This window comes from Eschrichtius robustus, chromosome 16, assembly GCF_028021215.1.
Source record: "Eschrichtius robustus isolate mEscRob2 chromosome 16, mEscRob2.pri, whole genome shotgun sequence".
In the NCBI taxonomy this organism is placed as follows: domain Eukaryota; kingdom Metazoa; phylum Chordata; class Mammalia; order Artiodactyla; family Eschrichtiidae; genus Eschrichtius; species Eschrichtius robustus.
Window position 1 is genome coordinate 49,947,665 of NC_090839.1, and position 22,400 is coordinate 49,970,064.

Sequence of the window (22,400 nt, forward strand, 5' to 3'; positions counted from 1 at the left end):
GTTCTTGGTCGCCTACGGTGAAGCCTGACGAAAGGAGCTCGAGGCGGGTACCAGTCTCCGGGCCAAGCGCAGGGGCGGGGCTAGTTGCTAGGAAGCCGGGTTCCTGCCAATCACCTGCCCGACTCTCAGTTGGCGGGGCGCGGCTCGCAGCGTCTTTGGTAACCCGGACCGCTGTGAAGGAGAGGACGAAGGGCAGTGAGCGGTGGGCTGCCTGGGTGGGGGCTGCGGAGGTACTCCGGGGTTCCCAATCGGGTCCCGGTGGCCGGAGGAGGAGGAGGAGGAGGACGGCAGCCCTCACTCCAGCTGAAAGGTAGCGGACGTCCTTGGGTGCACCTGAAGGACGGGGACAAGGACCAGACGCGGTTCCGGATGCGGGCGGTGAGGGGGCAGTCTGGATGGAGGGGTTGCGGGGTAGGGGATGCTGTTGACGCCACACTGCCATTTGGGCCTAGCGGATCAGTCTACTGACTGATCCTCTTCGCTCGGGGCCCACTGGCCTACCCACTGGCAGCCTTCCAAGGGCAGCTCCTAGTCGCCGCATGACTTATTCCCTCCCAAATGTTTTTATTTTGAACTAGTTTTTAACTCTTTTTATTTTAACTGTCTCTCACTTAAATGAAAGTGTGAGGATGGGCAAGCTCCAGAGTCCATCCCTTCTGTAGGGGCTGTTGCTCCACTATCTATATATGTATCTGCAATTTAAATTCTTAGCCTCCGAACTGGAACTGTCCAACCAGGCATTAAGTTCACTGCTTAAATTTAGTTATCCCACCTTTGGGTTATATTCTGTGACAAACCTCAAACCACAGAGATGTTATTTATTTAAACATTATTTATTTAACATTATTTATTTAAAAAAAATTTTTTTTTTGGTCGTGCCGCAGACTTCTGGGATCTTAGTTCCCCGACTGGGGATGGAACCTAGGCCCCCTGCAGTGAAAGCGCGGAGTCCTAACCACTAGACCGCCAGGGAATTCCCAGGGCAGCGTTATTTAGAATAGCAAAACCCAAAACTAAAAAGAAACTAGTAAATGCCTAAATGCCCAATCACAAATTGATAAATAAGATTAGATAAGTACTTGGAAAATTGTAAATAATAGTGTAGGGTGCAAGAAGTACACTATAAAATTCGAGTTTTAATATAGATTTTAATTGAGTAAAACCTATGCATCCATTATCATTGAAATTTGAACAGACCATCGGAGATGTAAATGGTTGCTGTATTAAGGTGTGGGGGTTTTTTCCCCCTTAATCCTTTATGTATTAATAATTATGAGGCCCCCCCACCCCCAAGAAAAAGATCACTAAGGCCTCCATACTTGTACTTAATTATTTATAAATACAGTAGATGGAGTGGGAGACTTTTGTGTTTTTTGCTCACTGTTTATATCCATGCCAGCTTTCTTCTGGCTGAGGTGTGATCCTCTGCCATCCTTCTAAAGTTTCTTTTGCAGCTTTCACATGCAAGAACCAATTGGTGACAACTGCAGGGCTTTGAACCTGGAGCTCTCCCAAAGGAGTTGGCTCTAAATTAACATTTCATGCTACATACAGAGTTACTTCTGTTCCTCTTGTGTGCTGACTTGCCTGAAACCAAGAGAGGTGGCAGAAAAGTGTGGTAATGACCCAGGGGTTGCTCAGGTCAGGTCATCAGTGGTGGTCTCTGCTCTGATGAGTTCACTTAATTTGCCCATTTAAAAGAATTTTGTTCCCCCATCCCATACATTCATGCTTTTTCCCCCAAAGTGAGGTAAATATTTAGATAATCAAAACCCCACACAAGATCTCAACAGCAAAAATACAGCTGAAACGATAGTTATTTCAATTAAAAATGATATTTGTATTAACACAACATTGTAAATCAACTATACTTCAATTTAAAAAAGGCAAAAAAAACCAAAGAACTGAGATGAGTCTCCCAAAAAATAAAAAATAAAAACGATATTTGTAGATGATAGATTAACAGTATTCTCTTTAGTTTTTACTGGTCTCACTGTATTTGAACGAGGTGCTTCTCTTCAATGTTTGTGTTCAAATATAGGTGCCCATTGGAATTTATTTTCATCCACTGTTTTTTAATGTAAGGAGGGGAAATGACTGCTGGTTCAGTGTGTGTCCCTCAAATCATTCCCCTGCGGGTGCCTCAGCCTGGAAAAGCCAACCATGAAATTGATAACAATACGCTTTTGGAAATGAAATCAGGTAAGAATCAAATATACATGAAATCATTTAAAATAACAGTGCCATATTCTTTATATTCATCTGGTTGTTGATTTACCTCTTTACATGTTTTCTATAATCAGGATCTTGGGAAGTTTGTAAAACTTCCAAAATTTGAAACAATGGTGGTTTATAGAGTGGTATTTATATAGATTAAAACGGTTGGCTCTTGCCAGCCTTCCATTTGTGTGGGTAATAGTTGTAACAATGCCTTGACTCACCTTAGCCAGGGGAGGATTTCCTGATGCTTCCCCAGACTTTCCCAGGATTCTCATTATTTTTCTGGGATTTCAGTTTGACCTGCTAACACAGGCTTCCCAGTCAGACAGGTTGGAGAGTGAATCCTGGCTTTGAGAACTTCTAGTGACCTTCAATACATTGCTGTGCCTTTATAAGTCTCAGCTTCCTCACTGTAAAAGAGTGATAATATTATCTACTGTTTACAGCCATTGTGAGGTTTAATGAATCGATATGTGATGTGAGGGGCACAGGGTCTGGCACATGGTAATGCCAAAAGAAATCTTAGCTATTTCTGCAGAAATAAAGCAGTGAATGCATTTCCTATTAATGCCAGGAATACACACACACACACACACACACATATACACATATACATATATAATTAACATAAGGAGAAGGAAAAGTTTTATAGATAGAACATATGAACAAATACTTGTTTAAAACAGGCTCTGACTTGCAGCCACATGGATGGACCTAGAGATTATCATATTACATGAAGTAAGTCAGACAGAGAAAGACAAATATCATATGATATCACTTATATGTGGAATCTAAAAAAAGTGATACAGATGAACTTACTTACAAAACAGAAATAGACACACAGACATAGAAAACAAACTTATGGTTACCAAAGGGGATAGCAGGAGGGGGGGAGATAAATTAGGAGTTTGGGATTAACGTATACATACTACTATATATAAAATAGGTAAACAAGAAGGACCTACTATATAGCACAGGGAACTATACTCAGTATCTTGTAATAGTCTATAATGGAAATGAATCTGAAAAAGAAAAAAATAGTATACATATGTATAACTGAATCACTTTGCTGTATATTTGAAACTAATACAACATCGTAAATAAATTATACTTCGATTTAAAAAAACAGGCTCTGAGACTCCAGCTATGTATTTTAATAACTAATGTGCATACAAACTATTTATCTGTATTGATGGTGTGACACCTGGGCTTCCTAGACTAAGAGTTCCAACTAAGAATATATTACTTTATACTGTGTCTCCCTTTATCTTAAAAGCCAATATTATTTTCAAAAATTCTCAAACCAAAATACAAATCTTAGTATATGTGCCCATAACCCTCAGGAGAAGTTGGGTGATTATTGACAAATGATGACAGGATATCCAAATTCTCTAGTATTTAAAATGTCTAATAAATGAAAGATTCTACAATTCAATGACAAAAATAATAATAAACCAATAGAAAAATGGACAAAGGATGTGAAAGAACATTTTATAGGAAAGGAAATACAAATATCTTTTAAACATATGAGAATATGCTTCTACTCACCCCTTCACCAGCTTGCTGAGCAGACCTTTTCCCCTGCTTTTTTTTACTCCCTTACATTTAATCACCACTTAACAGATTATATGTTATTTTTTGTTTGTTTACTGCTTGTGTGTTTTTCCTAAAACGGAAGCTCTATGACAGCGGGGACTTTGGTCATTGGTGTATCCCCGGTGTCTGGAACAGTGTCTGGCGTGTAATAGGTACTTGGTAAATATTTGTTGAATGAATGAGTGAATCTTACTCAAAATGTAAGAAATGTGAGTTAAAACTATGAGATACTTTTTTTTTAACCTAGGAAAATATAAAAGGAATATTGGCAAAAATAAAAGAAAAAATGGTCACACACAATATGGCTGAGATTGTGGGTAAACACGCACTTCCGCGCCTTGCTGATAGCAATGTGAATTGTTTCACTGTCTGTGGAGGGAAGTTTGGCACCGTTAACCAAAATTACAAGTGCCCATAGCTTTTGACTCAACAGTACTAGTTCTACACATTTTACAGATGTACTTATAAAAAGAACTCTTTATAGGGTTATTCATTACAATGCTTGTAATAGCAAAAGAAAAACAAAAAGAAAGAAAGAAAAGGAAAGAAGACAGTTTAGATGTTCATCTGTAGGGATTGGCTGTTTGCCAATGATTCATCCATAGAAAGACAGAATACAGTGCAGTGTAATGAAGAATGGGGATGCTTTTATGTACCAATATAGGGCAATATCCAAGACAGATTGTTAAATGAAAAGAGAAATGTGTAGAACAGGGTATGATAAGCCACCATTTGTATATAAAGAGAGGGGGAAAAAATATGTACATATATGCTTGTGTGGATGTAAACTATTTTTGGAAGGATAGTTGATATTATCGGTTGCCTTTGGGCAGCTTATGTCAGGGGTGGGAGGGAGAGTTTTCATTGTATATCCTTTCTGACCTTTTGAATCTTGGATCATATGAGCTTTTTACCTTTACAAATGTTCTAAGAAGTGTAGGAATCATTTACCTAGTCCAAATAAAATATAACAAAAGCATTTCTTAAACAATGCTCCAAGAATGAAAAATTAGCTTCTGCTTTCTAAGTAGGCATTGTAGTTTTAAAGTTCACCCCTGCTTGATTTGTATCATTGCTGTATTGGGAAGGCAAAATACCATAGTGGTTCAAGAGCATGGCCTATGGAGCCAACCTCCGATAAGTCAAACCACAACTCTGCTGTTATTTAACAAGTTTCTTAACCTCTCTGGGACTCAGTTTCCTCATCTACAATGTGGGTATGAAATAGGACCTATCTCATAAGGTTGTACTGATAAAATTAGCTAATTCATGTAAAGCACAGTGCCTGGCACAAAGAACTCAATTATTGTTAGTTATTGTTATTCATTTCTACAGTACATTAAAAAAAACTCATTAAATAACTGACCCATAGGTGTTATTCAGGGACTTGCTACTTTAATGTTAATTCCAGATATCCTCTTTTGGGTTTTTCAGACACCCCAGATGTCAACATATATTATACCGTGGATGGCAGCAAACCTGAATTCCTAAAGAAAATTGGTTATGGTGAAAACACTACGTTTAAGTATACGAAGCCTATTACTCTGCCTGATGGAAAAATACAAGTTAAAGCTATCGCAGTGTCTAAGTAAGTTAAGAGCATAATGATTAAGATAATTTGTATTTATTATGTTTTAATTTTATTAATTTCAATGAGAATCAGTTCTGGATTAGAAGTACACTAAAGAAAAATTATCTTAATTTCAGCGCATATCTATAACTTTTGTGTTTTGTTTGTCCTCTGTTGAGTTATACTGTAAAGTACACAAATCATAAGGGTACAGCTCAGTGAAGTGCTATGTATATTAATACTGCTTTTAGTTTGAAATCCACATTGGGATTTTGGGAAGGAAGAGCCTTTTCAGGGTTTGGGACCTCCGAAGAGATTCGCCTGGCTCTGAGGAGAATTCTGTTTTTAGTTAATGGTTCTTTTATTTCCCAGGATGTGGCCACTGTGGTTCTCTCTCTGATTTTGTATTGACTTTATTGGCCTTCAAAGCTACTGTCATTTCAGTTTGTTAAACATTAGCTACTTCATTCTTTTCTTTGTCCTTTCTTTCCTAGTCAAGGATTTTTTTTTTCATTTTCAAATATAGAAACACCACTTAATTTGGTAAACTTCACCGTGGGTTGTAGAGAAGAAAACCCTCAAATGCTTTGCAGATTTGTGTGTCTGTGATAGAAGAATTATTTTCTGCAGCAAGACAGGTTTGGCCACATTTTTGGAAGACTTTTAAGCCCCAAACCAATACCTGGCTGGCCCAGGTAATTTAAACGAGACTCCAGGCTCCCCCTGCTGGCTGAACTACTGCGTGGCTTTTTGACAAGAGCTACAAGTTCTACACCAAAGATGATTGCTTAGGCATTAAAAAAAATTTTTTTAATAATAAAATAAAAGTAAAACCAAACAAAACAACCTCTTTACACATTATTATTCTTTACTAAAGATTGGAATCTGTGTCTTTTCCCACTTGCCAAACCATTTCTATTGAAACAAGTCATCTCAATTATTAAAAATTAATAAGCTAATTACTCTGGTGCCCAATGCTGCAAGGCAGGCCCCTTTATAAGCTGCAGGTGGTCATAAAGTGAAGTAGTAGTTAATGACTATGTAGTTCAAAGGAGTTAATAAAGCTTCCAAAAGAGTCTGAAAAATAAGGGCATTGTTAATGCCTCTCACCATCTTGCTCTGTGCCCACTAAGTGTCTGCTCTGAAAAACTGTTAGTATTTCAGATGTGCTCAGCTTAGGGAAAGTATCTATGCAAAAAATTTTTGAGTTTTCAAGGCAGAAAATTAGTGCTTGTATCCATTTGCGATAAAATAGTTCTTGAAAGGAAATGAATAAGAGCTTTGCCATACATGTGCTTTCATGTTCCCATATGTATGTCTATGACTTTCACATCAGAGAATGGTCTGGTAAGGAACACAGGTGGGCAGGAGGGGCCAGGGACTCGGGAACATCTCAGCAAAGGGAGAGGGCTTCAGGTTTGATGGTGTGTGTATTGATGGTCTAATCCAGGGTCTGCAAACTTTCTGACATCTGCCTTGATTCTTTAAAATCCTCCTTTGTGGTCAAGAGCTTTCTATCTCTGATATCATCATTTTGTAGTGTTTTGGCAATGAACTTGCATGGTTCTCCTTTTTCTGTCAATGACCTTATATGGTGGCCAAGAAAAATCAAGCCTGGCTGAGGTAAAAGCTGCTTCAACTGAAGGTAGGTAGCTGGGGGAGTCAGAGACCCCTGAGAACAATCATTTTTCTTCAGCAGAACCAAGAGGGACTTCCCCGTTTGGCAGCAATGATTAATAAAGTAAACGTATCCGCAGGCTACCAGGGCATCTCACAGGCATCCATCTACCGCCCCTGGACCTAAAACCTTGTGTTTGCGTGGATGACAGATCCAAATGCCATCTCCAGAGGCAGCGACAAAGGCAAGAAGACGCTGCTTGGAGTGTGAGAAAGAGGATGGAGTTTGTTGACCTGCAGATCTGGATTTTAATCCCAGTTCTATTGCCTCCTCTTCGTGTGACCTTGGCTAAGTTATGTGGCCTTTGGCATCTCAGTTTTTTCCTTTGTCACATGAGGTTAACAGGACGCCCTTGGAAGCCATTGTGAAGGGCAGAGGTGATACACTTGGGATCAGGCAGGTGGCAGCTGTAGTTATTGTCTTTCAAATTCTTAATGAAGGGCTAACAGATTGCTGTCATGTGACCCACCTCAAAAGGTCAGCCTCGTATTTGAAAAGTTCATGCCTGGGTGAATAAGCGGTTTCTACTCAACCCCTTCATGTTCCTAAACCAGAGGTTCTCAGTTGGGCATAATTTTGCTCCAAAGGGGGCATTTAGTAACGTGGGGAAACATTTTGGTCGTCACACTGGAAATGGGAGTGTGTTAGTGGCAGCTGGTGGGTGGAGGCCAAAGATGCCGCTGAGCGTTTTACAGTGCACAAGACAGCCCCACAGCAGCGATTACCCAGCCGCAAATATCAATAATTTCCAATAGGTTGAGAAAACCTGGCCTGGACAAGTTGCAGAATTCTTCCAGATCCAGTTTTTTTCACTCCCTTGCAATCATTCAAGTAATTATGGTGTTTTATGGAGAGGATAATGATCTTTACAGGGATAGAGCTATGAGTAATTTTTTTTATGTCTAGTGTACCTTATATTGGTATTCCTAAAGATACATATTTATGGCATCTGATTCCAATCCTAGCAAAAATTTATGTGTGTTCAAATGAGATTTGGGCTCTGAGTAGAATTCCTAGCTCCAACCCCAAACCTAAGCCTTTTTTGGATTACCATCAGAAAATCCTTCCACCTAGCAGGCAGTCTGAGCTGGTTTCTGGGTGACAAGGTCTATGGGAGGGAGCCCTGGCTGGGTCCCCAAGGAAAGGGATAGCTATGGTGGGGAGACAACCTAGACCTTAAAAGGGGTAGAGCAAGTGGGTGGGAACCAGGCTTCTGCTCAGAGTAATGGGGCTGGTATGTGCACATTCAGGAAGCCTGGCCATTCGCCAGGATTTGAATGGTCCCTGGATGGAGATGTTTGTGAGGTCCAGGAAGTGTCTAACTAGGAGGACGACTGTATCTTAGATGACAGACCATGGGCCAAAGATGAGCATTCAGATGAGATGGATGTTGAGGTGAATGAGTTAAGCAAGCAGTTCATCTAAAAGACTGTCTCTATCTGCATCCACATATCTGTATCTGTAAATTTGGTTTTGTTATTAAATACAAAACAAAACACATGCTTCCCCAAAGTTTAGCCGCCCATAAGTCACTCCAACCAGTGAACATGCAAGTACCCACTGATCATGTTATTTCTTAAATATTGTCACTCACTGATAGGTAGTGGCCGTTTAGATCAATTGTGTATTTCTGAGAATTTTCTTCTCCTTCTAAAAATGTGGCTTACAACCTCTGCATTGCTTAGTGTTAAACATTTCTCAACTATTTTGGAACTGATGTATATTCATTTCTGAATGTTTACTTAAAGAATTTTAAGCATTTTGGGACACATACTTACTTGAAGCTTCAAGAATTTTAAGAAATATAAAAAACCAACATGTAAGAAATCTGAGAAATTGCAAAAGAAATGATAATGAAACAGATAAAATAAATCAAAAGCCAATATGAAAATCAATGAGCAAAGCAGACAAAGAAACACCAAAGAAAGAAGACAACTGGCGATGTAAACAGTATTAAGTTTCTGGGCCGATCAAACAGAATCACCTGTGTTCCAGCTGTGAGCTTTCAGTGCAAATTAGCGGGAGCGAGAGTTAAACATATCAAACAAATACACCAAAGTGTGTTCACCATGATGCGGCAGGGGCTGCTGGCTCTTCCCAATGTCTGTGTTTCTCTTCTTCAAGAATCATAGAGCCCATGATTTTTAGCCGGACATGTGTTTCCTAGAAGAAAGATATTTCCCAGTCCTCCTTGAAGCTAGCTGGAGCCATGTCACCAGGTGTGGCCAGTGGATGCATGTGGAAGTGATATGGCAACTTCTGGATTGTACCCTAAAGGAAGAGGTGGGCTGTGGTTCCTGCTGGCTGGAATGTGGCTGTGGTGGGCAGCCACATGGGGTCAGAGGACATGTGCAATGTCCTAGATATGGTGGAGCAACACAGTGGAAACTTGACCCCAGACCCTGACACCATGGCTCCTCTGCACAGCTCTGGGTGGATTACAGCCCGTTGCTGCCCTCTTGTTTAAGCCTCTGTTGTTTCGGTTCTGTGTTACAACAGCCAAGCCTGCATCCTAATACACTAGGGACACATCTCAAGCAAATACCTACAGAGAATATATTCAAGAGTACAGGTGATCAAAAAAGGCTGACAACATCAAGTGTTGGCGAGTGTGTGGAGAAACCGGAACCCTCAGATGATGCCGGTGGGAATGCAAGATGGAACAACCAAAAAGTTAAACCCACTGACCATATGACCCAGCAATTCTGCTCCTGTGTATCTATCCACACATGGGGCTGGACCGGGCCTTGTTCTTATTATGATTGCAAGAGGCCCTTAGCAATAATCATCAGGAAGACTTGAAAGAGATGAGGCTTATTACTTACAAGTCCTGGAAATTACATGGCCCACAGCGAGGTCACAGGTAGAGAGAGAGAGAGACAGAGGGAGAGACGGGGATGGAGGGAGGGAGTGAGGAAGGGAGAAATCACAGGCCAGAGGTTCTGCTTTTATTGGGGTTGAGGGAGGGGGCTAGGGTTCCATGGGCTCACTCTTTATTGGTGAATTTTAAACGTAAGAGTGAGAATTTAAAGCAGGAAGAGAAAAAACAAGCAACCCAATTGGTCAGTCATTGAAACCAACCAAGATCTCTAAGATAAAGGAGCCTCCGTGGGGGGAGGTGACCTGGATCTTTATCTAGCCCTGTGGTCGGCAGTGTGTCTACTCAAGATAGCCGCCTTTGAAGTGGATGCCTCAGCAAGCAAAGCTTAAGTCAGGCACTTGTTTGTTACAAACAAGAGAAGATCCAACCTCCAGGGCTTATACTACAAAGACTTATATGTGAATGCTCATAGCAGCATTATTTATAATAATACAAATGTTGGAAAAAATCCAAATGACCATCCACTTGGCAATGGATAAACTATGGTACATCCATAAAATGGAATACTACTCAAGAATAAAGATGAATGAACTATTGATACATGCAACTACATGGGTGAACCTCAAAAAAAAAAAAAAAAAGAAGGATGAATGAAAGCAGCCAGATATGTAAGACTATATTTGTATGATTACATTTACTTTGAATTTCTAGAAAAGGCAAAACTATGGAGACGGGAAGCAGATCAATGGTTGCCTGGAGTAGGAGGTGGAAGCCAGGAATGACTACAAACAGGCACGAGGGAATTTTTTGGTGATGGAGCGTTCTAAAACTGGACTGCGGTGGGAGTTGCACGATTGTGTAAATTTATGAAATATCATCAAATTATATACTTAGAACAGGTGAATTTTATATGATGTACATTATACCTCAATAAAACTGTTTTAAAAAATAAAAAGTATAGATGAGCTTCTGGTTCTGAGATGAAATCACTGCCAGAGTTCAGTTCTGGGCCCCTCTACATTGCTTTCTCAGTGGACTCCTATTGTGTCCGAAAGGAACAAGATTCATTGTGAAATATTATGAATAAAGTGAAAACTTGCTGATATTTGAGGAATAACAGTTAAAATCTCCCAGGGCAGCATACATAGTGCTACCCACAACTGGGGTAAGGAAGATCCCCATGACTCATGTGGAATGAATGATATATAGGTAACCCCATTCTTTGTTTTAGAATAGTTTGAGACTTAACATATGACATCTTTATGGTGAGTGCGGTAGATGGTCCCCCAGAATGGCCCCCCATGAACCACGCCTCCCAGGGCAGCCCTTCCGCTTGGACTTGGGCTGGCCCTGCGACTTACTTTTGACCAAGATAACGCACCAGACATGATGCTAAGGCCAGACCACAAGAAGTGTTGCAGTGTCTGCTCTGGTCTCTCAGAACATAAATGCTGGGGGAAGCCAACCACCGTGTAGGGAGTCTGACCTCCCTGACACTTCTGTACTGTGAGGAAGCCCAAGTTCACCACCTGCAGAGGGAGATGGACAGAGAGGGAAGGAGAGAGCTGAATGGCCAGCCCAGACCAGACTTGGAACATGAGGGGAGAGACCATTTTGGACCTCCGGCTGAGTTGGTCTTTGAATCGACTCCGGCTGACACCTGACTGCAGCCACACGAGAGATGGCAACTGGGAGCACAGATGGCGAACCCACAGCTTTGTGTTTTAAGACATTATGTTTTGGGGCGGTTTGTTACATAGCAAGAGATAACCCAAATAAGAATAAGGTAGGGAAAGATTATAGAAGCTGTATTTTGGTTTCTCCAAATTTAAAATACAATAAATTTAGTCTCTAGACTAAGGGACTTTATAGAGTCATCTTAATTGCTAGGCACCTTGTCTTTGAATCTTTGTGTAACACACAGACCTTTTCTGTTCTGAATAATGTTCAGAGACTGCAGACAGAGTGCCATGGTAACAAAGGTGTTTCAGGTGGACTGTGTACCGCCAGATACGGTCCCTTCAGAAGACGATGTGGAAAATGTTCTCAAAGACCCTCCAGAGCAGGTATGTAATGACGCTCTAAGGCATTCGTATCCTCACTGCATTCTCAGCTCCCATTCTCAGTGGTCGCATCTTCCCTTTCCTTTACCACCACAGTCATTCCACCCATTTTCAGGTCCTTATAGTTGGGGTCAGTATCAACCATTGCAAAGTATCTTTGCTGATTTCCCACCCTTTGGCCAGTCCCTCCTCCACCCTGCCCATTGGAGACTCCTAGCAAGCATCCTTGTCTCCTGTGTCCTTACCTGTCGAAGAAAGCAGGACCCTTTAGCCTGGCATCCTAAGAAGCAGTTTCTGTCCTCAGTCATTCTTTGCCTTGTGACTCCCCTGTTTATATTCCAGCCAAACTAACCTGGGCATCGGTGCTCCGTCTCTGCTCCCCTAGTACCAGGTCTTCTCCTTTTATAAAATGCTTTGATGCTGTGAATACTTTACTCCCTGTCTGTCTCCCTCATGCACTGTAGGCTCCCAGGTGTCAGAGAGCGTGTCTGCCATACTCAGCATCTTGCACGGGGGCAGGTAGGAGAGGGCAGAGGGTGTATATTTGTTGACTAGATGCATCAGAGTAGTAGAAGCCCTCAGTGGGCATGGCCTTCAATTATGTTGAAACCTTCATTGCCAAATAGCTGCAAAGCCTCATCTCTTTGGAGAATAAACTAGACCCGTCTTGAAAGGACGTTTGGGTTCTGGGCGTCAGTGAGCTAGATCCCAGGGTCAGAGGATGCGCCAGCACATGGCAAGGCAGCCAACCAAAACGTCTCAGTCACGGAGGTCTCGCTGGGGGTGACGGGAAGCTTTCTGGGAGTCCCTTCAGTCTAATGATTGACCAGAGGCCGGAGAGGAGGCTGTGGGAGCAGAGCAGTGGGTGCAGGTGTCGTGTGGGGCCCACGTGTGGTCAGGGGTCTGCACTGGGCAGGGGCTGAACCCACGTGTAGCAGCAGGCGCTCAGGCTTCAGCCAAGCACGAGGGACTGAGCCCAAGGAGAAGGAAGTCCAGAGAGAAGCGTGTTTATGTTTCAGGGCCATGTGTGGGCAGGTAGTGGGCAGAACTACTGTCCTGGCCTGACCCCAACCTGTCTTTGCCCCCTGGGTCTGGTGTCCCTCTGTTATTACTCTGACTCCCATGATGGTGACATCCTGCCTGTATATGCAGCCACCTGCTTCTGGTCTTGGCCACTCAACCTGGTGGGGCTTCCCAAGCAGACACGCTGCCCGCCAAGCAGCCCAGGTTCAAAGCTGTGTGTTTCCAGGGAAAGGTGAGACAGAGGTCACTTTGTGAAAACGACTGTAAACCCTTTCCAGTGAGAAGTGCAGGCTATGTCACTGTCTCTACCATGGAACTTTTAATTTTCATATCTAAATGGGCAGAATCAAGGGATTGATATGCAATCTCTTCCCTCCTAGGAACTGAAAAATGGATTTGTTGAATCAAAAGGGAGGAAGAAATATAAGAATGTTGAAAATAAACTGGGTTGGAATGTTAACCTTGGAAAGTTTCCAGGTATGATGTGACAGGACGAAGATAAGATTTAATATTCTAAACCACCAAACAGGTTTAGTGCTTGTGTTCTTGTCTGCAGAAGGGTTGGATAAGAAACACCAGAACAATAAAGTAAGCTATAATTTGACTTTTAATGCTGTCCTAGCCAACAGCTTAAGACCATGAGGGATAGTCCAGCTGTCCAGCAGAGTCAGATTTATCGATTCATTGCAACGTGGGAGACCACACACCAGAGGAACCATGGGATCTCATCAACCAAAGCACAGACTACAGTTATAGGGGGAAGGGTGGAGTTTGGATGAAATTTAAATGAAAGAAGAGTTTTGACAGACTCAAGCAAAGCAGGGCTCGGTGTGAAATGGTCACCATGAGGTATGGACCCGAGAAGGGGACCAGGGTTCTGTTACCTTGGAAACAACAAAGATAAATGTGGAATGTTGTGTTCAGAAACCTTTCTCTGAAGCTCTGCACCAGGGTTGGAAATTGAAGCTGCTTCTCTATGTCAAAGTGACTTGGGTCCTCCAGGCAAGAGTTGGATGTTTCATTCTTACTGATAAGATTTCAAACAGCAAAGTTTCTGATAATCTGATTTCAGAGAACAAGGTTTCTTGGCAAGTAAGAAACAGTAGTCACTCAAAGTGGGGGCTGTTACGACATGTTACAGCTGCAGTGTGTCCTTGGGACACATGATGTTTCCTGCTAACCTTGCAACTGGATTTATCCATTTTCCCGGCCTGGTGTGGAATGTTGTGGAATGTTGCAGGGCAGATTTTAATTTTCTCAGTCTGGGCTAATTCTTTTCTTTATTGCTATTAATTTAACTGAGTGGGAGCTTCTTTTTATAATTCTACTTTAGAGAAAGAATGTGACAACAGTGGTCCCTTATTAAAAGGTTCCTAACTATGAAGACACAGTTGCATGAATGTATATATAATTATAGATATTCACAGAATGACTTTTTGATATAATTGTAGACGTGGGTGAAAGAACTGACCCTAAAACTTTGAAAGATCTTCGGTTCTCAGAAAGCCCACGGGAAACCCCAGCTTTCCGTGAAGAATCAGGCTCTCGACCAGCTACCCAGCAGCCCCAGGTAACTTCTAAAGACAATCTTCAGGGTACTAAATGCCTACTGTGGTTTTTTTTGGGGTTTTTTTTAGTTTTTTTTTTAATGAATTAATTTATTTCTTTTTGGCTATGTTGGGTCTTTGTTGCTGCGCGTGGGCTTTCTCTAGTTGTGGCGAGCAGGGGCTACTCTTTGTTGCGGTGCATGGGCTTCTCATTGCAGTGGCTTCTCTTGTTGCGGAGCATGGGCTCTAGGCACACAGGCTTCAGTAGTTGTGGCGCACGGGCTTAGTTGCTCCACAGCATGTGGGATCTTCCCAGACCAGGGCTCGAACCCATGTCCCCTGCGTTGGCAGGCAGGTTCTTAACCACTGCGCCACCAGGGAAGCCCTTTTTTCTTTTTTTTTAATTTTATTTTTTATTTATATATTTTTGGCTGCCTTGGGTCTTCGTTGCTGTGTGCGGGCTTTCTCTAGTTGTATCGAGCGGGGGCTACTCTTCGTTGCTGTGCGCGGGCTTCTTATTGCCTTGGCTTCTCTTGTTGAGGAGCACAGGCTCTAGGCGTGTGGGCTTCAGTAGTTGTGGCACATGGGCTCAGTAGTTGTGGCTCCCGGGCTCTAGAGTGCAGGCTCAGTAGTTGTGCATGGGCTTAGTTGCTCCGCGGCATGTGGGATCTTCCCGGACCAGGGCTCAAATTCGTGTCCCCTGCATTGGCAGGTGGATTCCCAACCACTGCGCCACCAGGGAAGTCCCACAATCAAATTAAATTTTGATGCACTGTGGGGACCAGTATGTATGGGCCAGGTGAAACTCAGTCAATGGCAGACCAAATTTGGCCAACAGACCGCCACTTTGCGACTTCTGGTCTTGGCCGTGTTAGATCTGACACAAAAGGCAACTGAAAACCCCAGGGTGCTTCCCATTGTCTGCAGCGTCAAGTCTGGCATCCTGAGCTCGGCCCACAGGCATTGTGGTTGGTAGGGAGCCTACTGGGGTCAGATAGGCCTGAGGATGTGACCCCACGCAAGTGACTCAGACTTTCTGAGACTCAGCCTCATCAAAAATGGGGATTATAGGGAACTTCCCTGGCGGTCCAGTGGTTAAGACTCTGCGCTTCCAATGCAGGGGACATGGGTTCCACCCCTGGTCGGGGAACTAAGATCCTATATGCCACGTGGCAAAACAAAAATAATAATAATAATAAAATAAAGTGGGGATTGTATGCACCTCCTAATATGAGAAGGACTTGGTATTTCTCTGGCATTTGTGCCAAAATGCATGACTCACTCCAATCATGAGAAACATCAGACAAAACCAAATTGTGGGAGGTTCTACGAATGAAGATCACGAAAGATAAAGAGAGACTGAGGAGAGATTCCAGATTAAGGGAGACAGAAAAGACATGACCACTAAGAGCAAAGTGTGATACTGAACTGGACCCTAGTCCGGGAGGAAATTATAGCTGGGAAGGCCATTGCCGGCACGACTAACGGAATGTGAACAAAGATATGTGGATTAGATGCTAGTATTGTATCACCGCTGACTTTTCTGGTTTTGATGTTTGCACTGTTGTGTAGGAGGACGCCCCGTTCTTGGGAAATGCTGTAGTGTTTGTGGGGGGAGGAGGGGAGTCATGACTGCAGGTTATTCTCATGCTTCCGAGAGAGAATGGAGCACCTGGGGCAAGATGTCAACACGAACAAAGGGGTTAGTTGTACTATCCCTGCACCTTTTCTCTATGTTGGAAATTATATCAGAAGAAAATGTTACAAAAATAAAATAAAATGGGGATAATGTTGCCTATTGACCTTAGGAGGTCACTGTGAAATGTGCCAGGCACGTTTTCCTACTCTCAGACCCTCCGTAAGTGTTAGCTTCTCTCCCCCAGCCATCCTTTCTGTTCCCTTCCCCTGCCACTCCGACCCCTGGACCATATCCGACAACCAGGATGGGCCATCACTGCCCTGCCTGTGTCTTCACACGTGGGTTTCCTCTACTTGGAATTCCCTTTGTCCTTCTGTCTACTTAACAAACTGTTCTTTACTTTCCCAGGCCCAGCTCAGACATTACAGCCCTGGGGAGCCCTTCTCCCCGAGCAGGTGAATGGGATCATAACCTCCCCAGGTTCTCGTGGGACTCAACACAGATGTGTTATGACACTGAGCCCATGTGTTTCAGTACTTTGTATGTACACCAGTTCAGCTCCTTGAGGGCAGGGACTATGTAATGTTTATCTTTGTCCCCCAACCCTGCATCAGATACAGTGCCTGGTACAAAGACGATGCTCAAATTAAAATATATCTAAGTGAGTTAAATGTTTCTGGATAACAGCAGATGACTGTTCTCTCAGGTGAGTCCTTTTCCTAGGGATTTAATCTTTGACAAATATGGATGATCACTTGGGTTTCTAAATTCTGAAATCTGGTCTGTCTGATGGTAATTCAGATCTCTTTTCTTGTAAACTCTTGTTTTTAATGAAATATACGTGTCTGATGATGAACATCACTTTAATTTTTTAATTAAAATTATTACTTAATAATTCATAATTACTTAAGACTTTCCCCATCATGGTTTTTAAAAGATGGCTGCTGGATATGGTAGGACAAAGCACTGAAATGAACTCTTAATGTAATTTTACTGTACTGTAGCATGATTTTATACATATTCTTAATTTTAGTTCCCTGGTTTTGCACATATAACTGGCCAGAAGAGTTTGACAAGCACAGAGATCATGAGGATTCAAAGGGAGACAGACTTTCTCAAGTAAGTACTGCATTCTCTTTACTGTTTCTTAAGTCCTGCTAAGGCACAGTGTGGTCAAAAAGAATTTGACGATGGGACATAACAGTGGTATTTGCCCCAACTGTTTTTTATTAAATTTTTACAATATTTAAAGGTTCAAATGACATAACAATAAACTGCACTTAAAGAGTACAATTGACATATACATATAATCTTGAAACTGTCACCACAATCAAGAAAATGAACAAATCCATCACCTCCAAAACTGTCCGACATCGCACCCTTTTGAAATCCTCCCAAGTGTCCCTCCCTATCTCCAGGCAACTGTTGGTATGCTTCTTGTCACTGCAGCTTAGTTTGCATTTGATTCCGTATATAAATGGAATGATTCGGTATTTACTCCTTTGCCAGGCTTCTTTCACTCCACCTAATTACTTTGAGGTTCACCCATGTTGTTGCATGCATCAGATGTTTATTTCTTTTTAATGCTGAGTAGTATTCCATGGTACGGATACATCACAGTTTATTTATCCTATTTCCTATTGATGTACATCTAGGTTGTTTTCAGTTTGGGGCCGTTACAGATAAAGCTGCTATGAACATGTGTATACAAGTTGTCCTTGTATATGCAATGAAAGTGCATATATACTTTCATTTCCCTTAGGTAAATAGCTAGGAGTGGAATGGCTGGGTCATATGGTAGGCATATGTTTAACTTTTTAAGAAAACTGTCAAACTGTTTTCCTAAGAGGTTGTACCATTCTACATTCCCACCAGTAGTGTACGATGTAGGAGAGTTCCAGTCTCCCTACATTTTCACTAACACTTTTATTTTTATTTTTGGCCATTCTACTGAGGTGGTAGTTGTGGTTTTAATTTGCATCTCCCTGGGGGTTGGGAGGGTGGGGGAAACAGGTGAAGGTGGCCAAAAGGCACACACTTTCAGTTGTAAAATAAATAAGTCCTGGGGATGGAACGTACAGCATGGTGATGATAGTTAATGATACTCTGTTGCATATTTGAAAGCTGCTAAGAGAGTAGATCTAAGAAGTTCTCAACACAAGAAAAAACATTCTGTAACTATGTATGGTGACGGATGTTAACTAGACATTGTGGTGATCATTTTGCAGTATATACAATTACTGAATCATTATGTTGTACCCCTGAAACTAATACAATGTTGTATTATTTAAGTCTTCTCTATCTTTACTGATTTTGTCTATTGTTTTATCAATTATTGAGAAAATTATGCTGAAATCTGTGACTATAATTATGAATTTGTCTACTTGTCCTTGTATTTCTATCGGCTCTTGCTTTATGTACTTTGAAGCTCTATTATTAAATATATAAACCTCTTGGAATCTTATGTCCTGTTGCTGAATTGACCCCTTTATCATTACAGAATACCTTTTTAAAAAAAAATTAATTTTTATTGGAGTAGAGTTGATTTACAATGTTGTGTTAGTTTCTGCTGTACAGCAAAGTGAATCAGTTATACATATACATATATCCACTCTTTTTTGGATTCTATTCCCATACAGGTCATTACAGAGTATTGAGTAGAGTTCCCTGTGCTATACAGTAGGTTCTTATTAGGTATATATTTTAAATAATAGTAGTCTGTATATGTCAATCCCAATCTCCCAATTTATCCCTCCTCCCCCCCGAAATAACCTTTTTTAACCCTGATAATATTTTTTGCTCAGAAATCAAATTTGTCTGATATTAAAATAGCCATTACTGCTTTCTTTTGATTAGTATTTGCATGATGCATCTTTTTTCATCCTTTTATTTTTAACCTATTTGTGTTTCTCTATTTAAAGTTGGTTTCTTTTAAGCAGCATATGTAATCAGGTCTTGCTTTTAAAAAATCTAACAATCTCTGCACTTTAATTGAGCTGTTGAGAGTATTTATATTTATTCTGATTATTGGTATGTTTGAATTTGTCAGCTGTCATGCTGTTTGTTTTCTGTTTGTCTTATCTATTCTTTGTTGCCTCCCCCCTTTTTTTTGGCTTACTTTTGGATTAATTGGGTATGTTTTATGATTTTATTTTATTTTGTATCCTTTGTTGGCTTATTAGCTATAAGTTTTCTTCTTAGTGGTTGCTTTAGGGTTTATAGCACACATTTTTAACTTATTACAATCTGTCTTCAAGTAGTATCATGCCACTTCATTTATAGCCTAAGAACCTTATGACAGTATACTTCCAATAACCAGATAACTACAGCCTTTGTGCTCTTGTGGTTATTTATTTTACGTCTACAAATATTATGAACCCCACAATACATTATTACTTTTATTTGAAATAATCAATTTTTTTTACAGTCCTTTATACTTCTATTGTGGTAAAATATACATAAATAAAATTTACCATTTTAACAAATTTTTTTTTAATTTTTTTTTTTTTTTAAATTTTTATTTATTTATGGCTGTGTTGGGTCTTCGTTTCTGTGCAAGGGCTTTCTCCAGTTGTGGCAAGCGGGGGCCACTCTTCATCGCGGTGCGCGGGCCTCTCACTATCGCGGCCTCTCTTGTTGCGGAGCACAGGCTCCAGACGCACAGGCTCAGTAATTGTGGCTCACGGGCCCAGTTGCTCCGCGGCATGTGGGATCTTTCCAGACCAGGGCTCGAACCCATGTCCCCTGCATTGGCAGGCAGATTCTCAACCACTGCGCCACCAGGGAAGCCCTACCATTTTAACAATTTTTAAGTGTACAATTCAGTGTGTTAAGTACATTCACAGTGTTGGGCCACCATCACCACCGTCCATTTCCAGAACTTTTTCATCATCCCAAACAGTACTCAGCTCCCATTAAACAATAACTCCCCATCCCCCTATCCCTCCGGCACCTGGTAATCTCTGTTATATTTTCTGTTTCTATGAATTTGCCTGTTCTAGTAACCTCATGTAAGTGGAATCAGACAATATTTAACCTTTTGTGTCTTATTTCACTAGCGTAATATTTTCAAGGTTCATCCATGTTGTAGCATGTATCAGAATTTCATTCCATATTAAAGGTAAAAAACATTCCATTATATATATATATATATACTGCATTTCATTTATCCATTCATCTGTTGATAGACATTTTAATTGTTTCTACCTTTTGACTATTATGAATAATGCTGCTATAAACATTGGTGTACAAGTATCTCTTTGAGTCCCTACTTTCAATTCTTTTGGGTATTTACCTAGGACTGAAATTTTTGGATTATGTGGTAATTTTATGTCTAACTTTTTGAGGAACTGCTAAACTGCTTTCCACAGCAGCTGCGTACTTTACTTTCCCACCAGAAATGTTCAAGGGTTTCAGTTTCTCCACATCCTCACCAATACCTATTTTCTGTTTTTCTAATAGTCATCCTGACGGGTGTAAAGTAGTATTTCATTGTGGTTTTGATTTGCATTTCCCTAATGGCAAGTGATGTTGGGCATCTTCTTTGGAGTAATGTCTATTCAAGTCCTTTGCCCATTTTTGAATTGGGTTGTTTGTTTTTTGGTGTTAGTTGCAAGAATATTTTATATATCTTGGATATTAATCCCTTATCAGATATATGATTTATAAATATTTTCTTCCATCTGTAGGTTGTCTTTTCAGTCTTGATAGTATTTTTTGATATTCAAATTTTTATAAAGTTCAATTTATCTATTTCTTTTGTTGCCTGTGCTTTTGGGATCACATCCAAGAAATCATGGCCAAATCCAGTGTCATGAAGCTTTTTTCTTAGGTGTCCTTCTGGGAGATTTATAAATTTACCTCTTACATTTAGGTCTTTGGTCCATTTTGTATTAGTTTTTGTATATGGCATAAGGTATCAATCAGTCCAACCTCATTCTTTTTCATGTCACTATCCGGTTTGCCCAGCACCATTGCTGAAAAGACTATCCTTTCCCCAAGTAGACTCAACTACACAAGCTAGTGATTGTTGAGAGGCCGTGGTAGAGACTGGTGCAGGCAACCAAGCCATCCATAGCACAGTATGCAAACGTCATAGATGCTGAGCAGTTCAGATAGGTCACAGGATCGGGGCCCCAACCTGCCTGGAAATGCCTGGCAGCAGCAGTGTTATTCACAGGGGAGCCCGGTTCCTGGAGTCCTTTCGCTTTGGCTGATATCCAGAACCAGGTAGGTGGGTGAGGGCTGAAGGATGGGACCCAGCTGCCTAGGAAATGGGGCCAGACGTTGCTGGGGCAGAGCCTCGGACTCCACCCAGGTGAGTGAAGACAAAGGCAGGGCCTGACTGACAGTGACTCCAGAGTGCCAGGTAAGAGGACCTCTCGCTGAGGCTGGGCTCAGTGCTCAGGTGGGGAGTCAGCAAAGTGCAGCGTGGACATGCCTGGAATTCCCGCGGCTCACCCTCACACACGCCAGATCCAAGGTGATGGGACGACTGGGGCCCCACTTGGGAACTGGGGTCAAGGTGGCTGATAAACTGCTGCCACGGCGGGGAAGTGAGATGGGCCTGGCCTGCAGGTGAAGGGCACCGTCGGTCCCAGCTGTACGGCCACTTTGTAATAAAATGACTAGAGAAGCATCTCCCATCTTGAACTTGTTCCACAGGCTTTGAGTGTGTTCTGCTTTCTGTTTTATTTTATTCAAAAAAACGTTTGAATGCTTGTAGATTGACACTTGACTTCTCAATGTACACTCCTCAGAACGTGGCCAGTCAGGACCCTCTTCTGTTGCAGGTGTGCCCACTGCCTTGTGTCCCGCCCGTCTGACCCCTTTGCCCGCTACTGTCTAGAATGTGGCTCTTCTGTCCCGCCCATATTTGGCTGTCGTCTCCCACCCCCAGAAGGAGCTCAGGTGAGCAGCAGAATCCTAAAATCTTCTTCCGTTGGTTTATCTGATCTTTGTTTGCAGCAGGAGCAGAGCACTTGGCACACGTGAACCACAAACATAAATACTTGTTGAAAAAATTACTGGCAAGTGAATCTTGTACTATCCAGACTCCTACTTAGGAATGAAAAACTTGTTTGCAATACCGTCTCTGTTGTGTGGCCTTGAAGAAGCATAGGCTCAGAAAAAGACTGAAATCTTTTTATTTCAATGATTCACATATGGATAAATACATGTTTCCTACTTATATGATATTTCTTTTCATAACCTGGGGACAATAAGGAAATATATTCTAGAAAT

At 41.6% G+C, this 22,400-nt stretch overlaps 1 protein-coding gene across 4 annotated transcripts in view; it reads left to right on the top strand.

Annotated features, from left to right (window-relative positions):
• Positions 1-94: 94 nt before the first annotated feature.
• DZANK1 (double zinc ribbon and ankyrin repeat domains 1) overlaps positions 95-22,400 on the top strand; it is a 68,386-nt gene continuing 46,080 nt past the window's right edge. Inside the window, exons 1-9 of one of the 4 annotated variants that reach the window (XM_068524103.1) lie at positions 95-378; positions 2,042-2,202; positions 5,251-5,404; positions 7,144-7,356; positions 11,837-11,951; positions 13,352-13,448; positions 14,423-14,541; positions 17,191-17,276; positions 21,950-22,067. In XM_068524103.1, the coding sequence (XP_068380204.1) occupies positions 2,094-2,202; positions 5,251-5,404; positions 7,144-7,356; positions 11,837-11,951; positions 13,352-13,448; positions 14,423-14,541; positions 17,191-17,276; positions 21,950-22,067 (1,011 nt within the window). In that variant the 5' untranslated portion in view covers positions 95-378; positions 2,042-2,093. The remainder of the gene's footprint in view (positions 379-2,041; positions 2,203-5,250; positions 5,405-7,143; positions 7,357-11,836; positions 11,952-13,351; positions 13,449-14,422; positions 14,542-17,190; positions 17,277-21,949; positions 22,068-22,400) is intronic. The other 3 variants (XM_068524104.1, XM_068524105.1, XM_068524106.1) reach the window with 3 other exon arrangements.